General features: G+C 36.6%; 1 protein-coding gene across 3 annotated transcripts in view; it reads right to left on the bottom strand.

Moving 5' to 3' along the window:
- Positions 1–22,437, bottom strand: part of CDC123 (cell division cycle 123) — a 174,137-nt gene that overhangs the window by 31,581 nt on the left and 120,119 nt on the right. For 2 of the 3 annotated variants that reach the window (XM_001363530.4, XM_056799447.1), the window contains exons 10-11: positions 8,406–8,528; positions 6,709–6,737 (exon numbers count right to left, since the gene is read on the bottom strand). In XM_001363530.4, the coding sequence (XP_001363567.1) occupies positions 6,709–6,737; positions 8,406–8,528 (152 nt within the window). The remainder of the gene's footprint in view (positions 1–6,708; positions 6,738–8,405; positions 8,529–22,437) is intronic. The other variant, XM_007503959.3, reaches the window with a different exon arrangement.

Genomic DNA, 22,437 nt, shown 5'->3' with positions numbered 1-22,437 from the left:
TTGATAGAATTCGCTGGTGAATCCATCAGGCCCTGGGGATTTTTTCTTAGGAAGTTCTGTGATGGCCTGTTGGATTTCTTTTTCTGATATGGGATTATTTAAGAAAACTATTTCTTCTTCTGTTAGTCTAGGCAATTTATATTTTTGTAAATATTCATCCATATCACCTAGGTTGGTATATTTATTGCCATATAGTTGGGCAAAGTAGTTTTTAATGATTGCCTTAATTTCCTCTTCATTGGAGGTGAGATCCCCCTTTTCATCCTTGATGCTATTAATTTGCCTTTCTTCTTTCCTTTTTTTAATTAAATTAACCAGTACTTTGTCTATTTTGTCTGTTTTTTCAAAGTACCAGCTTCTAGTCTTGTTTATTAGCTCAATAGTTCTGTCACTTTCTATTTTATTAATTTCTCCCTTAATTTTTAGGATCTCTAGTATGGTTTTCTTCTGGGGGTTTTTAATTTGTTCATTCTCAAGTTTTTTGATTTGCATTTCCAATTCCTTGGTCTCTGTCCTCCCTAATTTGTTAATATATGCACTCAGGGATATGAATTTTCCTCTAAGTACTGCCTTGGCTGCATCCCATAAGGTTTGAAAGGATGTTTCGCCGTTGTCATTTTCTTCAACGAAATTGTTAATTGTTTCTATGATTTCTTCTCTAACTATCCGATTTTGGAGTATCATGTTATTTAATTTCCAATTAATTTTTGATTTGGGTCTCCATGTACCCTTGCTGATCAATATTTTAATTGCCTTGTGATCTGAAAAGGCTGCAGTTAATATTTCTGCTTTTCTGCATTTAAGTGCCATGTTTCTATGACCTAGTGTATGATCTATTTTTGTGAATGTGCCATGTGGTGCTGAAAAGAAGGTGTATTCTTTTTTGTCCCTATTTATTTTTCTCCATATGTCTATTAATTCTAATTTTTCTAAGATTTCATTCACCTCTTTTACCTCTTTCTTATTTATTTTTTGATTTGATTTATCTAAATTTGATAGTGGTTGGTTCAAGTCTCCCACTAATATGGTTTTACTGTCTATTTCCTCCTTCAATTCTCCTAGTTTCTCTATTAAAAATTTGGATGCTATACCATTTGGTGCATACATGTTGATTAGTGATATTTCCTCATTGTCTATACTTCCTTTTAGCAGAATATATTTACCTTCCCTATCCCTTTTGATCAGGTCTATTTGTACTTTGGCTTTGTCAGATATCATGATTGCAACTCCTGCCTTCTTTCTATCGGTTGAGGCCCAAAAGGTCTTACTCCAACCTTTAAATCTAACCTTGTGAGTGTCAACCCGTCTCATATGTTTTTCTTGAAGACAACATATGGTAGGGTTTTGGGTTCTAATCCAATCTGCTATTTGTCTGCGTTTTATGGGTGAGTTCATCCCATTCACGTTCAAAGTTATGATTGTTATTTGTGGATTCGCTGGCATTTTGATATCTTCCCCTAGTTCTGACCTTTCTTCTTTAGCTTTCTCCTTTTGAACCAGTGATTTACTTTAGGTCAGTCCCCCTAGTCCCCTCCCTTGAGATGCTTCCCTTTCTAGCCCCTCCCTTTTTATGCTCCCTTCCCCTCCCCCCTCTCCTTCCCTCCCTTTTTGTACTCTCTCCCCCCTCCCCCTCCTTAATTTTCCTTTCTTTCTTGCCCTAATGGATAAGATAGAATTCAGGATCCCACTGGATCTAGATGTTCTTCCCTCTCAGATTTGATTTCACTGAGAGTAAGGTTTAAGTAATTCCACTTCACGCTCTCTTCCTCTCCTTCTCATATGAGAGTTCTTCCCCTCCCCTTCCCATGTGTATCTTTATATGGGAAAGTTTATTCTATTGATTCCCCCCCCCTAATTCTTGAAGTTAATCTTAGTATTATCACGGTTCCCCCCTCCCTTTTCCTTTTTTTGCCCCAACTTTCCCCAAATCTTCTTAATTCCCCAATCTTTCCCTATGCATGTTTCTTCTAACTACTCTTATGATGATACAATTTATGAGAGTTACACAAAACATTTCCCCCACATATTAATATATATAATTTGATGTAAATGTAGTCCTTATAGAAGAGAGTTTGACTTAAAGAGAAAGATAAGATATATCTCCTTTTCCCTTTCTTTCACATTTACCTTTTCATGTTTCTCTTGCTTTCTGTGCTTGGATATCGAACTTTCCACAGAGCTCTGGTCTTTTCTTAGCAAATGCTTGGAAATCTTCTATTTTGTTGAATGCCCATACTTTCCCCTGGAAGTATATAGTCAGTTTTGCTGGGTAGTTGATTCTTGGTTGGAGACCCAGCTCTCTTGCCTTTCTAAATATCGTGTTCCATGCTTTGCGGTCTCTTAGTGTATTAGCCGCTAAGTCGTGTGTGATCCTTATGGGAGCCCCCTTATATCTGAAGCTCTTCTTCTTGGCTTCTTGTAGGATTTTCTCCTTTTCTTGGAAGCTCTTGAATTTGGCAATTACATTCCTAGGCGTTGTCTTTTGGGGATTTAGTATAGAAGGTGTTCTATGAATCCTTTCTATTTCTATTTTGCCCCCTTGCTCCAGAACGTGAGGGCAATTTTCTTTTATAATCTCCTGTAGAATAATATCCAATTTGTTGTTTACCTCTGGTTTTTCTGGGAGACCGATGATACGGAGATTTTCTCGTCTTCCTCTGTTCTCCAGGTCCGTGACCTTCTCAGTGAGATATTTTATGTTTTCTTCCAATTCATTAATTATTTGGGTTTGCTTTATTGATTCTTGCTGTTTTGTCATCTCACTTTCTTCGAGGTGCTTAATTCTGGTCATTAGGGACTGGTTTTGCTTTTCAGCCTTGTCTGCCCTTCTATTGGATGCTTCGAGTTCTTTTTCCAATTGAGCATTCTTATCTGTCAGACAGCTGATCTCTTTCTCCCATTTTTCTTTCCAGGTTTCCATCTTTTGGATAAGTTCCAGTTTGAGATCTTCCAGAGCTTGTTGATAGTTTCCATTTTGGGAGGCGTGTTCTGAATTTTTTTGGATTTCCTCCTCATTCTCCTCTTTTCCTTGGGTACTTCCACCATAAAAGTTTTCAATAGTCACTTTTTTCCCTTTCTTCCTGGAGGCTTGATTTTGGGTGTGAGCCATGCCTTCGGTGGTTTTATTCCCCTTTCCTTTTTGGTCTGGGGTCTGGGTTATATGAGCGGTTTTTCTGTGAATTTAGGTTGCTTCAGACTAGTTCTTCCCAGCCTCCGAGCCCAGGTATTCAGCTCCGCCCAGATAATCAGCGCGCGTTGTTCAGCGCAGCCCGCCCCAAGTACAGTTCCGCTGGATTCTCCAGTGAAAGCGCCCTGAGACGTTTTTTCCTGGCAGTCCCCAGATCCCAAGGACCCTGGAGTGCCCCCCCAGACAGAGACGCTCCCCACTCACTCGCTGTCCCGGTGTGCGCTCAGGTAGCTCACTCTGGTTTAGTGGGGGAGGTGGGGTGAGGGAAGGTCGGCTCAGTTCACTTTTCTGTGCAAGCTTTTCCTTCTTATTTTAGTGTGGAAATGTTCAAGCCCCACGTACCTTTGCCTCTGTGGGGTACTGGGGAGTCCTTCTGTTCCTCCAAAGGTGATTTTATGCTCCTTTGATGTAGTCTATTTCGTTCGGTGCTGGGGAGAGGAAGCGTGTGGCGTCTAGATTGCAGCCATGCTTACCCGGAAGTCCAAATTGTGATTTCTAAATACCAACCCCTCAGTTCTCTCCTAAGTCATCATTTCTTAACTATCTTCCTTTCCCCATCTTGACCCACTGATGAACCACTTAAAATATACACTGTCCCCTTGAGTTTCTTATCTGTTTACCAGACTGCCAATCTTGCCCTACCAAACCTAAGCCTTGGACCACTCCTATAATCCATTGCCTTTACTCCTAAGCACATACTGCTGAACAAATGTGAAAAAAAAATCATGAGACCAGGTTACCTGGGCCCACAATAAATTGTTCTTACATGACCTCAACTGGGCCCTCACTGCTGCTAGGTAATCCTTTTGCAATCTCCCTAATTTACTCACAACAGCTCTTCCAAATCTTTTCATACCTCCTCACACCTCTCAAGACTCCTCCTCTCTCCACCATTTCAGCTGACAAACTTACCTTATATTCTACTGAAGGAAAAACAAAAACAAAAACTTATACCTTTCACCATGAAGCTCCCTCTTCTCCCTTACTCATCTTACTTCTCCCAGATGCCTTCTGTCATTATTTCCTCCTTCACCCCTGCCTCATATAAAGAAGCAGCCCTTCTCCTTGCCAAGGCTAACCACTTTACACACAAATGATCCCATCTATCATCTCTGCTGTCTCATTAATCTTCAAATATCTGCATATTTACTGGCACTTTTTTTTTAACCCTTACCTTCTGTCTTAGGATCAATACTATGTACTGGTTACAAGGCAGAAGAACAGTAAAGGTTGGCAATGGGGGTTAAGTGACTTGCCCAGGGTCACACAGCTAGGAAGTGTCTGAGGCCAAATTTGAACCCAGGACCTCCTGTCTCTGGGCCTAGCTCTCAATCCATTGAGCCACCCAGCTGCCCCTAAAATATTTATTTTAAGTGTACATTCCTAAAAGACAATCCTAACAATAATAATCCCCTTACTCAAAAAACTGCAGTGACTCCCATTACCACCTGGATAAAGATAAACTTTTCTATTTGGTACTTAAAAGATCTTTAAAACATAGTACTTTCATGCCTTTCTAATTTTCTTATGTTTTATTTCCCTCCATGTACTCTATGACTGAGCAACACTGGCCCACTTGCTGTTCCTTATATACAGCACAGCTTGTCTTTACATCTCCTCCAAGATGACAATTTTTCCTGATCCTTCAGCTAATAGTCCTTCTCCATCCCTGAAAATATCTTGCAGTTATTTTGTATTCATCTATGTGTCTACATGGTGTCTCCCCATCACATAACACAGTGTCCTACACACAACAAACATTTAATAAATGGCTACAGATTGATCATGTGAACGTTCATCGTGACATGATACTGCTGCCGGTGAAAAGACCTATGACAAAACTGAGATCACCATAATAGGAATTTTAAAAAACACAAAGTGGGTTTGTTTTTCCATTTTAAAAGTTTTGCAAAAATTGGAAAATGAGGGGATGCCCTCCAATTGGAGAATGGCTGAACAAATTGTGGTATTTGATGGTGATGGAATACTATTGTGGCCAAAGGAATAATAAACTGGAGGAATTCCATGGACACTGGAATGACCTCCAGGAATGGATGCTGAGTGGAAGGAGCAGAACCAGAACATTGTACACATGTTCTGTGGTACAATAGAATGCAATGGACTTCTCTACTAGTGGCAATGCAATGATCCAGAACAATTCGGAGGGACATATGAGAAAAAACGATATCCACATTCAGAGGAAGAACTGTGGGAGTAGAAACACAGAAGAAAAACAACTGCTTGATCACATGGGTCGATGGGGATATGATTGGGGATGTAGACTCTAAATGATCACCCTAGTGCAAATATCAATAATATGGAAATAGATCTTGATCAATAACACATGTAAAACCCAGGGAATTGTGCATCAGCTATGAGAGGTGGGTGAGTGGATGCGAAGGAAAGAACACGATTCTTGTAACCATGGAAAAGTATTCTAAATTAACTAATTAAATAAAATTTTCCAAAAAATAAAAAGTTTTGAACATTGGACAGTGTATTATCACATGCCAGATGTGAGATACTCTCAATGCAGATGTGTAGAGACAGTTGTTGCTATGGACAGTAACAAAGGGGTTCTCTGGCTGCCATTAATTCAGAGAAGACTAACTCGCCATCTCTCCTGCACATAAAAATAGGAGCCTACTGGCAGAATATTAAGTGCAGTATATTCAAGAGAACTCTTGCCAAACCTGACCTATACCTTCCTTTTGATAAAACCCAACAGCTTCAGCCTTTCCTGTCTTCCCCTCTATCAAGCCTTCACCACCCACACTGCCCCCTAGCTTTTGATTATCTCGGTTTTAATCCTGATTCTACTCCAAACACCACTTTCTGTCTCTGGTCCTTCATTTCCACAGTCAATATCATAATTACCTAGTTTGACTTTTTAAAACAACACTCTAGCTCCTATCCACACAGGACTTTCCTATCTGAAGCATTTTCTCTTCAACTTTCCCCAGACTAGCAAGATTTTAACCAGAAAGACACAAAGCTTTTAATCTTAGTCCATGAAGAGATCCCAGGAAGCCCAAATAAACCCTATCTTCTTTATTTTTAAATTAGTCTAAAATTGTAAGTAACTCAAATTATGCTAAGAATGTATCTTACTTAATTGGTAATAAAATATGCTTCATTCTGGAAAAAAATTTAATGATTCCTATATGTTTAAATATAATTCAGATATATTGAACCACTTTAAAAAGAATCAGATCTCTTAATGAAATTGTGAGATAAGCAAAGAAAGATACCTCTCGTTGTTAAACTAATCTAAGTTCAATGATAATATAATGATAATTTAGTTCAATGATAATATAATGGTTTTTAGTACTAAGAAACTCCTAAAAAATAAAAAAGCCTTCATGACCCACAAAAAGGAATACCTAATAATGATTTTATGCACTGTAGAAGACTGGGGAGGGAGATTCTTTGAGACAGTATTTCTTTTCCCCAAAAATACACAACTCAGCCAACTTGTAGGGATAATTTTGATTCTAAATTATAGCAAACTATTAACTTACCATACTATCTCGGTATACATCAAATACAACTGCAAAGAAAGAAATAGCCAAAATTAATTTTTGTAAATGATTCAATTTTAAAAAAAACATCATGTTTACATGATAAGAATTACATTTAAAAACCAAAATGAGCTTTAAATATTATTGAACCAAAATATAAAAATTACTTTTTCTTGAGAACAATAAATTTTTTCTTGCTTGAAAATCTTAAAACCTTTATTATTACATGAGTCAAAATATACTTCATGCTAGTTCTTTTCTAACATTTCCATCTATCATATCTTAGAATTTATGGTTTCATGAACACACTAATTTTCTATTATCCAATTTGTCCATCATACACAGGCTATGGGGAGGATGCCAGCTTGATACTAAGCAAATAGTACTCTTAGAATAGATATCTATTTATTTGATTGGGGGATAATCTGAGTAATATCTGGAGGTGTTAAAAATAAATTCTACCCACATTCAAAGAATGATTAATGCAATTTATCATCACAGTTCTAGCAGAGAAACTTTTTTTGGCAAGTAGAAGAAATTTGAGCAAATATAATATTGGTGAATACAGGAAAAATTTATTCTTTATTTCTCAAATACTTATAAATTTAAAATGACAAATTGATGCTTAGGGAAGCTCTCCATCATATTAAGTAATTTAAACTCTTTTAGAGTACTCATCTTTTAAACATGAATCATGTAACCATGGGACAATATTCTAAATTAATTATTTTTTGATTAAAAAAGATTACTCGTCTTTTAGACAAGTATTTGGTAGCATAAATACAACCAAACCACCTTGCTTTCTTTAAGTGAGCTTATCTATTAGTTATATATTATGGAATATACAGGGAATCCCAAAAGTCTTAATGTAGCTTTTAGCTAGTAAAGTTTATTTAAGTTATTAAAACTTAAAACTATTTTAGGGCACTTCTGAGAAACTCTATAATAAACATTTTAAGGTAACAGGAGAGATGATTATGATAGTACTACAAATTATGTAAAAATAAAAGTCTAATTGTAACAGTTAAAGTACAAGTGTTGTTCTTGTTCGGCTGTTTTTGATTTGTATCTAACTTTTCATGACCCAATTTGAGGTTTTCTTGGGTTTGCCATTACTTCTCCAACTCATTTTACAGAAGAGGAAACTGAGGCAAACAGAATAAAGTGCCTTGCCCAGAGTCACCCAGCTAGTAAGTGTCTGAGATTGGATTTAAACTAAGAGGAGTTTTCCAGACTCCAGATATGGCACTCTACCTACTGTGTCACCTACCTAATCTGCAATGTACAAGTAGGCCATCATAAAAAACTAAAGAGAAATTAAATATCTGATAGAAAGGGAATTTGCATTTGCTAATGGGTTAGATGGGGCTTCAGAGAGGATATATAAAGTGGTAAGTAAACAGTGAGGAGTGGCTCAATATGAATGCCATATAGAAACCTCAGAAGTTAAATATAAGGTATTTAGGCAGATGGAATAGCCTATACAGGAATTAGATGCTTCAGCTCCCCTCACTAGGTGGAGAATGACTTACTGAGTATGTCGTATCCTTAAGTGGTATAGGTAGTACGAGGTAGCAGCCTATGAGCTCTCTTCCAACTATGAGAGTCTATGATAGTGCAAGCAATCACAAGATGAAATAAAGTTTCATAACACTAAAAGTAAAACATCTTTCATTATGAAAACAATAAATACTCACAGTCTTCATCTAAGAATTTATATTGTATGTGTTTCTTGAAAAAATCCTGTATGGATCTACAGATCTCTTCATTTTGCTTAGAAATGTGATCATAATACTGTGTATAGTCCCTCTGGGATATACCTGCCAAGAAAATATTGATATATCATAATATTCTTTTCAAATAAAATTTTACCTAGAAGGATCATTGATATTTCATATATCATTAAAGTGGTTCTGAAAATGAGTAAAAATAAACTTTTCTATTCCTTGCACTGTAATTTAATAGTTGTTAAGGGCCATGGCAACAAATGAATTTTACATACTGAATTCTATCATTTTACTTTTGAAACATTTACATTTAGAGTAAAAAAATTAAGAAAATATATTTCTACTTAGTGTCTAGGAAAAATCTAGTCATAAAAATGATGCTTACCAAAGTAAAAAAAATCCAATTTCCAAATTTTACTTTATGAATTAAACTTTCAAATATGGAGTACTATACTCAAGATGCTGTGAAAAATATGAATAGGGCATGGAATCTTCAAGGAATTTAAATTCCACTTGGAGGACACAGCTTATGGAAATGAAAGGTTGAGGATGTTACACGCAAATAATTATAACACAAGGAGACAGGTATAAATTACAGGGAAAGAGATGCCATGTGACCTGAACTAATAGATGGAGAAAAATAAGAAAGATAATTCTTGGCAGAGAGAAGATGGAGACAGAGAAAATGCATGCTAGATAAAGAGGCATATCTGGAGAACAGTGAGTAATAGAATTTGACAGAAATAGTGACATAAACAAATGTTGAGGACGATAGAGCTCAGAAGGCAGAATAAGGACAAATTGTAGAGAGCATTGAATTCTAGGAAAAGACTCTTGGAAACCATTCATTGGTAAGAGGGAGCCACTGAAAGTTTCTGAGTAAGAAAATGACATCATCAGAATTTCTTTTATTCTTCATTGAATTATGTGATAATTTAAAATAGTCTTTCTTCTTTCTTCACAGGAAATTTCAATTGTTCTCTTCATATTTTATAGTACATTTCAAAAACTTTTCATTTTCTTTGCCAAATTTTTCCATCTTTATGAATTAGTTTTCTTAAGGGAAGGAATAGCAGACATTCTTGGGTTTTTTCTTGCTACTTTCTTTTTTTTAATGTTTGGAGTTTATTTTTTACTGAAGATAAAACATAATTATGTGTGACAAGATATAACTGCAACCCAAAGGTTTTAATTATAAAATACCTACAGGATGTCCCCAAAAGACCAAAAGCTTTAATTGCTTACAACTGTGCACTAAAGCTGTATTTGATATATCTTTTTTCTAAACACTCCGCTCCAATATGTATTTTATTTTATTTTATTGTCCTAAAATTGATAAATCCTTCACATCCAATATAACTTTTCCCTCAAATTTCCCATTTCTTCCTTTTAGGGATGTCTTCCTTTAAAATACCTTTCTAAATTTTCTTCATGCACATTGTATGGTTTTTTTTCTTTTAAAAATGCATTGAAGATTTTTTTCCCTGCCTTTATACCACAATCACTTTTCAATGCCACCCTATGCCAACAAAGACAAATGGAAAGTACACTTAAGCAAAGCAAAGCACCATGTTGGTCATGGACACAATGTGTCTCATTTCCCACCTACAGTCCATTACCTTTTGGTAGAAGTGAATTGGGTGAGTTTCCTTACCAGTGTTCTAGAATTCATTTATACACTGATGGAGGGAGGGCTAATGCCTTCCCATAGTGTGGTAGCTTCTTTTAGAGTTGCTTCATGTTTGTTATCTTCCAAAGTTTCTCTGAGTTCTCAATGTCTACCATTCCTTATTGTATAACAGTATATACTCCAGTGATGGCGAGCCTTTTAGAAACAGAGTACTGGGCTCCTCCCCTGACCATGTGCCATGCCCCTCCTCCCACTGAGTACCAGGTGCTCCCTGCCCCACCCTTTACCCCAAACAGGGGAAGGAGGAAGCACTCCCATTGGGCTGCTGGACAGAGAGGAGGGTGAAGTGAGGAATGTCCTCAGTGTAATAGTTAAAGGAATTGTAGAGGATTGAAGAGGTATGGGTGATAAGGAAGGTTTTGTAAGAGGGAATGGAGGAGTTGAAGGAATAGAGGGAATATGAATGCTGGTGAGGTAAAAGGAGAGAGATACCACCTGCTGTGAGGCTGTCTTTGAAAAATGGGGTTCCTGATAAATGGACCAACTATGATAGCCTGAGGGGAAGTCTTCTCTACTGATTGATGCTGAAGATACTCCAGGGCAGGTAAGCACAAACCCCCCTGAGGGACAAGCCTCATCCTGGACCAACATCACCCAGCAGGAGTCCAACAAGGACCGCCTACAGTTGAATGGTTTTCCTTAGGTTCTGCTTCCTCTATGTTCCCCAGAAATGATAGTCCTCCTCTTATCTGACTGTGGGTTATTTAACTCAAGATTAATTTAATAACAAGTTTGGATATGGACAGTATCAAGGTAGAGGGAAGAGGGGTTCCCTATACTTTTTCCCAGATTGGGTTTGAGTCTCTCTCAGCTTTTGAGCTGAGGTCAGGCCTCTCAGGCTGGTGGAGGGTTTCTCTTATTCCTGTCTATGCTAATCTATGCTAGCTTTCTTAAATTCAAAGTCTTTAGCAGTAGACAGCAAAAGGAAGAAAAGGTTCCAACCTTCAGTGCTGTTTGGGCCTGTCTCTTCAGGCCAACACCCTGAAAGACTGGCCTTATGTTCAAACTGCTCCCCTTAAATCCTTCTGTTCGATGACACGATCACAGGAATCCAGGTAGAGCACACAGTTGGGAACAATCCAGGAATAGAGGTACTTCTATCCAGAGACAGGGAGAGAGCACTCCTTCCTGTCCGAGGGCCAGGAAAGAGTCACCACTCAAGAGTAACTGTCACTCTCCAAGCCTCCCCTTCCCCCACCAACTGTCATCATTGTCCTTCAATCTTCACTCTAACATTCCAACTACTGTTTGCTCTACCTCAATGGCAGAAATGCCAAAGCTTGATTCAGAAGTGAGGAATGTCCTCGGTGAGTATAGAAAGGGGGAGGGGAGTGGCCTGAGTGCTCTTCTCCCCTCCAGCTCTGCTGCTTGTGAGCCACCTACCTTACCCCTTGTGCTCCCATTGAACTACTAAGTAGAGGGGTGGGGCATGTGAAAAAACGTCATTTGTCATGATGTAGGGATAGGGGGGAGCAACTCCATTGAAGTTTCCCTGCCTTTCTAGTAATGAACTTGGGGGGGGGGGGGCAGTGTCCAGGTGCCCACAGAGAGCATTCTGGTTACCATCTTTGGAGCCTATGCCATAGGTTCGTCATCACTAATATACTCTCTGATAGTAATATAATGTAACATGTTTAGCCCTTCACCAAACTGCACAGGAGAGTAGCCAGAGGCCCAACTTAATAAGCTAAAGGGGAAATAAAGCAGGGGAAATTTTCTCCTCAAACTGTCAACTTTAAGGAGAGAACTTTGTTTTACAAGTCCTGGGTTCTAAATTCTTGCTTTTGTAAAATAGAAAATTCTTATAAGGCACCAAATCTGTATAGGGCATCTAAAGATTATATTTCCTGCATTTAAAAAAGCTGACTTCCAGAATTTCTCTTCCAACATTGGCAGAATCGTTTTTAAAATGAGTTTCAAAATGAGTGTCATAACTTTAATTACATTAATATAGGAATCAATACAGCCATTACAAATGTTATATAAAATTCAACTATTCCAAGCTCTTTTCTAGGTATTATAATGAATAGCAATACTTGGTTCCAAAAAAGTCTAATAATGATGATATGACTAACTAAATTCTATCTAACTCTCAATTAGAATCTCCAGATAACATGAAATAACAATTATCTTCTCAAAATTATGAGGAACTAAATCAATTGTACAAAAAAAATCAAGTCATTCCCCAATTGATAAATGAGCAAGGGATATGAATAGGCAATTTTCAGATAAAGAAATCAAAACTACCAATAAGCACAAGAAAAAATGTTCTAAATCTCTTATAATTAGAGAAATGCACATCAAAACAACTCTGAAGTACTACCTCACACCTAGCATGTTGGCTAATATGACAGCAAAGGAAAAGTAATAAATGTTGGAGGGGATGTGGCAAAATTGGGACACTAATGCATTGCTGGTGGAGTTGTGAATTGATCCAACCATTCTGGAAGGCAATTTGGAATTATGCCCAAAGTGCTTTAAAAGACTGGCTGCCCTTTAATCCAGCCATAGCACTGCTAGATTTGTACCCTGAAGAGATAATAGGGAGAAGTACGTATACAAAAATATTTATAACTGCACTCTTTCTGGTGGCAAAAAAACTAGAAAATGAGGGGGTACCCCTCAATTGGGGAATGGCTGAACAAACTGTGGTATCTGATAGTGATGGAATACTATTGTGTTCAAAGGAATAATGAACTGGAGGAATTCCATGTGAACTGGAACAACCTCCAGGAATGGATGCAGAGTGAAAGGAGCAGAATGGAGCAGAAACAGGAGAACATTACACACAGAGACAGATACAGTGTGGCACAATCAAACATAATGGACTTCTCTACTAGCAGCAATACAATGATCCAAGAGAATTCTGAAGGACTTGTGAAAAAGAACACTATTCACATCCAGAGAAAGAACTGTGGGAGGAGAAACACAGAAAGAAAAAAAAAACTGCTTGATCACAAGGTTCGATGGGGATATGATTAGGGATGTAAACTAAATGATCACTCTATTGCAAATAGTAATAACATGGAAATAGGTCTTCATAAATGACACATGTAAAACCCAGTGGAATTGCTCATTGGCTATGGGAGGGGGGAGGCAGGAGAGGAGGGAAAGAATATGAATCATGTAACCTAAATAAAATTTTAAAATAAGAAATAACAATCATTATTTACATGATGCTTTAAAGTTTGCAAAGCAGCTTACAGATATTACTTCAATCAGACCTCATAAGAATCCTATAAAGTAGATAACTATAGATATTATGCCCAAATTCATAGAGAAGGAAATTGAGGCCCAAAAGATTAATGGATTTGCCTAACATTACACAACTGGTGTTGGAGATGAAATTTGAAACAAAGACTTCTTTGGCATATTAAACTCCTCCATAGGGTACTTAACTAATATGGCTTTCTTTACAACCCGGCTCCTACCAAACTTCATACATATTACTCTGCATGCTGGCCCACCTCACTGTTCTGCATACACATCTTATCTCTAGTCTCTTGGATATCTATTCTGGCAGCCCCACCAACTATAAAATTCATTTCTTCTTCACATTTCCCTCAAAGAATTCCTAATTTTTTCTAAGAACTGAGTTGAAATTAAACTTTCTACATAAAGCATTTCCCAAGTCACAGCACCTAGTTGCTAAGGTACTCCCTCCCAAAACTCCCTTGTATTCATTTTGTATGTATTATGTACATGGGTTTTTATTTCTTTCATACGAAACACATTAGCTATCACTTATTAGACTGTGAACTCTTTGAGGGCAGCTACTATTTCACTTTTGATTTGGTATTATTAGTAATGAGGCAGTGCCTGGTACACAGTAATTATTTAATAACCTAATTGTTTATTAATTAATTCCTGATTCCAAATCCAGCATTCTATCCATTATGCCACCTACACCCTTAGAAAGAAATATGACTCCTAAAACCAATCATTGCTTCTTTTTTTCACTAAAAAGGAAAATAAAAAATGATCAGAGTATTCATGACTTTTGATCTTCAATTTCCTTATCTGCAAAATAAGGGATTAGAATCAATGATCTCCAAGGTCCCTTCTTGCTCTACATTTCTTTATAATCCTTACTACATCTAAAAATCTTGGGCATGAGTCAAAGAAAAACTAGGCAAAATGATATTTTAACTATAGTTGATCTATACCCTAAATATAATTAGCATGCGAATGACTCACTACTAAGAGCTAAGTAGTCCTTATATGGCTAATTGGTAAACATATTACCTTCATTGTTGAGGCATCTGCAATATTATTTGGCAAGTGACTATTATCTACTACTGACTCATGTAACATGGATTTCGTGTCTGGAAACAAAAGGACTTGGGACACAGATGATGTTTTTATCTCTTCTATTTGAACAATGAAATGTCACGGGTGCTGAACCCAGGTATTCCGTCCAGAATGACAGCTCTATTCTGGCTCCTGTTTCCACTTTCCAGAAGAAGTGGATCATCCAGCAGGAATATAATAAAGTTGGCTCATCTACTGTCCACAGCAAATACTTCTGAATGAACTGTTGGCAGATGCGTGGTTTTTCTACAAGTGTATTCATTCACAAAATATAAAAATGCTCTGGCAAATATACATCTGATGTTGGCCTCATAAAACTGGAATAAGCCTTCCTTGAAAAAAAACTTGTTTTGGAGGAAATTTGTATCGGGAATCTAAGAGACACCAGTATTTGTTAAATTGTGCATTGTTGTTTTGACAGCAATTTATTAAATATATTATTCAAGCTAACAGTTGTTTTCTTGGTGTACATTTTAATATATCTTGTACATATCTCTGATGTAAACACTGATGCTAATCATTTCAATGACAGGTAAGGTTAACAGTTAATTTCTATAAAAAATTAACCTGATAAAAAGCCAATATAGTATCTGGCTGATGGAAACTCATTAGCAATACAGTTTAATTCTATAAAGTATCAGATATGAACAGGATATCTAAAGGTCATATTTCCAGCATCTAAAAAAGCTAACTTCCTAAATTTCTCTTTTAAGACTGGCAAAAATGTTTTTAAAATGTTTTACATTTTGCCACCATCCCAGTGGGAATACACTTTGAAAACAAGCCAGTTTTTCTTTTCTTAACCTACTATTTTCTCCATAGTGTCATAGGCTAAGTTAATAAAACTTCAGTTACCAAAAAAAGCTTTGGATTTACGCACCTGCAGATTAGCTTATCTACTTATTTATCTAAAATCTGTGTACAAGGCCCTAAAGTTCTCATATGACAGTAGAATATAAAAAATTTTAAGTCATTCTAAAAATTAAGAATTATAATGCCTCGTATATCATTGTATAAGGGAAAAATGAAAGAACTACAAGTAAGCTGAAGAAAGAAAGGAAAGAAATGTCAAAAGACAGAGAAATAAGGAGGCTATGTGATGTGAAGTTAACTAAATGGACGGTGTCACTTTCTGAACCAAGGTTTATGATATCAGGATGATGGATTTCTGACAAGGAGCAAATTTTAGGACATCTGGGAAGAATGTGTTTGGCATTAGGCTCATCAAGAGGGTTGCAAACTAAAATTTGAAGGGGAAGGGAAAATGTTCAGATAATGGAGATTGGGAAAGAATACAAACTGGAAAGAGTATTGTCTTAAACAAAATTCTTGGATTTTTATAAAAATACAATCTCAAACAAAAAAAAATTAAAAAATTAAAAAAATTCTTAGATTTTAAATTAAAATACAATCCCCCCTGAAGTAAGTATTAAAAAAAATATATATATATATGTATATATATATATACATATATATATATATATATATCAAGTTTAGCTCAGAATGTAATGTGCAGTTATGGGGGTGTATATGTCAATTATCAAAAGAATAGAAAAATAATAAAAAACATAAGAAAAATTCAAAATAGGCCTTGTATAGGTCCAGTTTAAAGTAATTTCTATCCCACAAAGTATGTAGGACAGAATGCAGTAATATTTCACTTAGCCATTTGTAGCCAAGACTACAGGAAGTTGCCATAATATAAGAAGAAAAGAATTAGAATTCTATTTTGATGGGGAAATGTCATTCCCTTGTCTGATTTTTTTTTTCATTCAGGGATATAGGGAGCCAGCATGATAGTCAAGCTTTGTACTTGTTTGAGTGCTTCGAAAAGAGTGTAGATACAAGGAAGTCCTACGACTTAAACATAAGTTAAGCGTCACAACCTCAAGTCTCACTTTAATATTTCTTGTGTGCTCTATTGGCACTATTCAGGTTTAGTCTGTGCTCCTTGTTTTTATCCCTTTTCCTGGAATCAGACACAAACATTAATCACAGTCCTATAATATTTTATCAATAAATGGCAGGTTCCCATAGTTTAAAGCTTTTAGGCATATATTGATATTATAGCAAGAGTATATATATTAACTTGTATTACTGTAGGGAAAAATAATATTAATATTAATTATGTGTATCTTCAGTACAAAAAATGAGAAAAAAATCAAATATTCTGATCAAAAAATAAAAGAAAAGAAATAAGAAAAAGAAAAAAATCAGTAATTCAATATATTCTTGAAAAAAAACAGCATCCATTTGTCTATGGATTATTATCTCCAATTCATATGATAAGATAGAGTCACAATTCATATGATAGGATAGAGTCAATCAGTCTCAGCAGAAGATGCTTTCTTCACATGTGAGCAGTGAATCCAAGAGTCTCTTTCTCCAATCTTTATAGATGTTGGAGTAGTTAATAATATTTGGAATGGTCCTTCCCATGAAGGTTGAGTTGCTCCAGTTCGCTTGAAATTCTTGATATAAACTTTATCTCCTGGGTTCAGGTCATGCAGAGAAAAGTCTAATGGTCCAGCTTGTACTGCAGCTCCAGATTCATGAAGTTCACGTAGTTTGTGCTGTAACTCCTGTATATAGGAAGCAATAGTAATATCTCCCCCTAATAGCGATGTATAAGCCGGGGAGAAAGGCTTAGCCTGTATAGGCGGATGTCCAAAAAGCATCTCAAATGGTGAAATATGTAAGTCTCCTCTAGGCCTGCTTCTAAGATAAAATAGGGCCAGAGGGAGAATTTCAGGCCATTTTAAGTGGGTCTCAGTGCATAATTTGCCAATCATAGTCTTAAATTCTTTATTCATTCTTTCCACTTGGCCTGAGCTCTGGGGGTGATATGGAACATGGAATTTTGGAGTTATCCCCAAGCAAGAATATATTTGGTTTAAGACAGAATCGGCAAAATGACTCCCTCTATCGGAGTCAATACATGCTGGCAGGCCAAAACGAGGAATAATTTCTTTTAAAAGTATCTTTGCAACAAAATCTGCTGTGGCTCGGGTTGTAGGAAATGCTGAATTTTGGATGTGATTGATTGGACTGAACTTTTGATTGAACATTTATTGTAACTGTACACATTTATGCCAAAAGGGACTGCCCCTAATTTGGATTTCTGTCAATGCACCTAGCAAACATTGGTTTTGCTTTCTTTTCTTTTCTATTTCCTCTCTCACTATTCTAATTTCTCTTAGAAAATTGAATATTGTGTATATCTTTAGTTAGAAGTGAATTTAGAACTACAAAATGATTATGTTAAATGATCAATGGGGAGACTAGTCTCCCAATGATCATCAGGGGGGATTGTAAACCTTAAAATTTCTTAGACTTATAAATGTTGGAAATTTCACCATTGGGAAATTTCATACTTGGAAAATTTCTTAGTGATAGTCTATTGGAATGTGAACCCCATTGGCATGGGAGGTTCCTCCTCCTCCCTTCTTAAGATTACTTTAGGACAGAAACCTTTTGCTGAACAATGGAAAGGACTTTGACCTATGCTTAAGCACAGAACAGGAATTTCTTTGAGTCATGATTGATTTTAGAATTGATACAATGGAGATACTTGGAATGACAGAACCAAGTCTTGGAAATTGCAATCTCCACCCTACTCAGTCCTAACAGGATTTAGGAAGGGCTGCAGCATAGATCAAAATTTAATTATTCCAATCTCTACCCTACTCAGGGTAACAGGATTTAGGAAGGGCTGTAGCAAAAGATCAAGATTTAATTATTTGAGAATATGACCTCCAACAGACATGTGCAAAGCCACAGACCTCTGGGCAGTCCTGGGTTAAGCTAGAGCCACCACTGGCACAGGGAAAATGATGGACAGTGATTGGTAGATGTGAGAACTGAGGGGAGAGAACTTGGATGGTTTCCTTAAAGATAGAGGGGTCTGAGGACTGAGGTGGGTTGGAGAGTTTTGGCTCTGAGTGGTTGGAGAGGTACTCTGAGAAGCTTGCTCTGAAGGAAGCTGAAGGTGGGGGCCCCGGAGACTGCTTCTCCATTTTGGTCACGTGAGTAATAGGGACTGATCTCTTTTCTTTGCCCCAGCTATCTAAGGGCTTGGGCCTTTTGGCCCAGCCTAAACAGAAGGGGTATTTAAGCCCTATTCCCTTCTCTCCCCTTTCTCTCTCTCTCTCTCTATCTCTAATTCCTTTCTTCCTCCTGTTTGTAATTAAACTCCATAAAAGGTTGACTGCTGACTTGAGTTTTCATTTAGGAATTACATAGCTGAATTCCTTGGCGGCCTTAAATTAATATATATCAGTCTTTTAAAGTTATTTCCTTGTCACAATTGTGAAGATGGGATTAACTCTCCCCTTCTTATGAATTTAATCAACAAAAAGCAAAGACACCCATACTTACTGTTAAGTATGGGAAGTCCACAAACCACTTACTAAAAAGGTTTACACCTCCAGAAGCAACTGACTGCCCCCTGGGCAGTGCTAAGTAAATTTAAAGACTACAACTGGTCCCCCATAAAGTGGAGGAAGGGACAGGAAGGGATGTTAAGAAAGGTCTTTAAAAGAGAGGTCTTTAAAAGAGGGCAAAACTTCCTGTCAGAAGGTCTTTGGCCAAATCTGGAGTGTGGAGGACCAGGGACTCTGGTAAGACTGCTCTTGGATCTTCTCCTTTTGGAGCCATTGCTTAGGTGAGTGAAAAGCTGACTCCTTTTCTGGCTTCTGGAGAGATTAGTTTCTTGAGAGGCCTCCCTGTCTTGGAGGAAGGCACATGGGTATTCACCACGAGGCACTCCTTGGTTGAAGGTCCTCTGGTTGAGGGTCCTCTGGCTAAGGGCTAATGAGCCCTCCCTGGTTTGAGCTTGGGGCCGGAGCAAATATTTAGTAGGTTAGGTTAGATATTTTACTCTACCCTCTTTCACATTCCTCTACTATCACTCTTCCTCTCTTTTTGTAAATAAAGCTGCTAAAGAATCATTTTGACTTGAGCTATATTACTTTTTTTAATTAGTGACCACATTCTCTTATATTTAGTCCAACCATAAATTTAATCTCTATAGTATATAAGTATTCACAAGATAAATAAGTAGATCAGTATTTATATATAAATGTGTACATGTACACATATTTATATATGCACACACTAATGCATAAAGCACCAGGGGGGTAGGTAATGAAATGAAATTGTAATAAACATAAGGATGATAAAAATAACCTAATAGGTATCACTAAGACCTAGTAGAAAGAACTGTAAATGAAATATTAAAAATGAAGCAATTTCCTGATTCAAATGAAACTAATGTTAAAAAAAAATGTATCATCTCCAGAATAAACATTCTCATTTCCTTCTATGAAGTCTCCTATGATATGATCTCAAGATCTTTCACTATTCTAAGGCTGCCTTCCCTTTATGCTTTTTAATTCATTAATGTCCTTCCTAAAACATAGTGCCCAGAATTGGCCAAAGCATTTCAGAGAGTGGTCAGAGCCTCTCTCTGGCAGCTTCTTCTCTCTCCAGGAAGTGGGGAGGAAAACTTCCTCAGTGAGTAACACACTTTTTCAACTCTCAAAGTAATATATAATCTTCAATTATCTCCAACCACCACCAATTATCAGAGCAAGAGAGCTCAAAACAGCTACCCCTGTTCTCTGAGACTGGCAGAGAAACACGGAACCCAGAATTGTCTCTTCACTGGGTGTTATGCTTTTCCCTTAGAAGGCCGGTTCTGTTCCTCCCTCTTAAAAGGGACAGCGTAAAAGTCACAAACCCTTTCTCTGACCTAAAATCCCTCCATAATGACACAGGGTAAACGAAATAAAATCCTTATCACAACATTCCCCCCCATGATTCCTTGGGAGACCTGTCTCCCCAATGAATCATTTAAACCAACTAAACTTATTCTATATTCTATATTGTAAACAGTAAAAAGAAGAAAGGAAAAAAGCAAAACATCATGCAAAATGCAAGTCACATATTTCATACAGATAATTACAGTTACAGATATTTAAAGTTACACAATAACATACTTCTGACTATATTTTTACAGAAACAAAACTACCAAAAGATAATAAATCAAATTCAACTTAGTTACTATGTAAAAAACCTTGCAACAACCACTATGTACTCATTATTACATTATTTACATATAACATTCCCCCAAGATGAATCTATTTTCTTTTATATTTTAATATCTATTTATTATTCTTTTTAATTATTATTAATTTATTATTTTGCTCATTAATTATTGTATTATTAACTATTTATTTAATATCCTATTTAAATTTTTATATTAATAATTATAATTTTAAACCATAAATTATTCACTTATTACATTCCAATACAAACCTTTATGTATAAAAATCAAATCTTTCATTTATATGCAAAGTTCAGTGTCCTTGAAATAATCCAGTCTCCATAGTCTACGTTGTAGTACAGTGTCCTTGCAAATAATCTCTAGTTGTAGTCCATAGTCCTTGCAAATAATGTCCTTTTGTCTAGTTGTCCAGCTGTCCACTGTTCAGTTGTCTCATTCTTAATTATAATGTCCAATCATAGTAATCCTTTTATTGATCTTCATTCTTGATGGATGGTATTCTCTTCACATGGGAACAATATATCCACACTGATTTCTCTACAATCTTGATTGCTGTCAGTGTAGTCAAAAGTACCTGGAATGGACCTTCCCAGGCTGGCTGAGTTCCTCCTGTTCTCTTAAACCATATCTCCAGGATGTATATTATGCAATGAAAAATCTCTCGCCCAACCTGTACCATTGCTCCTAATTCATGCAATTCCTTGATCTTAATCTGCAAATCTCTTATATATTCTGCTATCATTGTATCTCCATCTAACAATCTTGATTGCTGTCTGTGTAGTCAAAAGTACCTGGAATGGACCTTCCCAGGCTGGCTGAGTTCCTCCTGTTCTCTTAAACCATATCTCCAGGATGTATATTATGCAATGAAAAATCTCTCGCCCAACCTGTACCATTACTCCTAATTCATGCAATTCCTTGATCTTAATCTGCAAATCTCTTATATATTCTGCTATCATTGTATCTCCATCTAACACTGATGCATAAACAGGGCTAAATGTCTTTGCTTGTATGAATAGATGACCAAATAGTATCTCGAATGGTGAAATGTGTAGGTCTTCCATTGGTCTAGTTCTTAGATAAAACAAAGCTAATGTAATGTATCAGGCCATTTCAAGTATGTCTCTGTACATAATTTCCCAATCATCATCTTTAATTCTCTGTTTATTCTTTCTACTTGTCCAGAACTCTGTTGATGGTATGGCACATGAAATGTAGTTGTTATCCCTAGGCACGAATATATCTGTGGTAAAACTGAATCTGTAAAGTGTGTTCTTCTATCCAAATCTATTCTTGATGGTAAATCAAAGCTGGGTATGAGATCTTTCAATAATACTTTAGCTACAAATTGTGCTGTGTTCTTATTTGTGGAATCGCTTCTGGCCATCTTGCTAATTGGTCCACTATTACTAAACAGAATTTGTATTGTCCAGCTTTAGGCACTGATATAAACTCTATTTGTAAATGTTCAAATGGAATACAAGCCAAAAGTTGTCCTCCAAATGCCTTTCCTCTATATACATGCTGATTATAGGCTTGGCACATTGGATATACTGCACAGACTTTTGATGCAATGATTGTTATTCCAGGGGCTATCCAGACTTTCTTTACAGAATCTACTATTCCTTGTGTTCAAAAATGACCATTCGTGTTAACTGATTGGCAAATTTGCTTGTAAAATGTTCTTGGCAGTATTGGTTTACCCTGTGACACCACCCACACACCATTCAATTGTTTGGCTTTAAAATTTTGCTTCCATTTCTTGATTTCTTTCTCTTTGTATACATGGGATAAATCTGCTTCAGTAAAGATTGATAGATTCTGGACCTTCCAGAGCTACTAATTTTGCAGTAATAACTGCTCTATGACTCCCTCTTGACACAAAATCAGTTCCACCTGTCTGTGCCAAACAATGCACCACCGCTAACATTTTT

The sequence above is a fragment of the Monodelphis domestica genome, chromosome 5 (assembly GCF_027887165.1).
Source record: "Monodelphis domestica isolate mMonDom1 chromosome 5, mMonDom1.pri, whole genome shotgun sequence".
Classification (NCBI taxonomy): Eukaryota; Metazoa; Chordata; class Mammalia; order Didelphimorphia; family Didelphidae; genus Monodelphis; species Monodelphis domestica.
The sequence above is the reverse complement of the archived record's forward strand: the minus strand, read 5'-3'. Positions and strand labels throughout refer to the sequence as shown.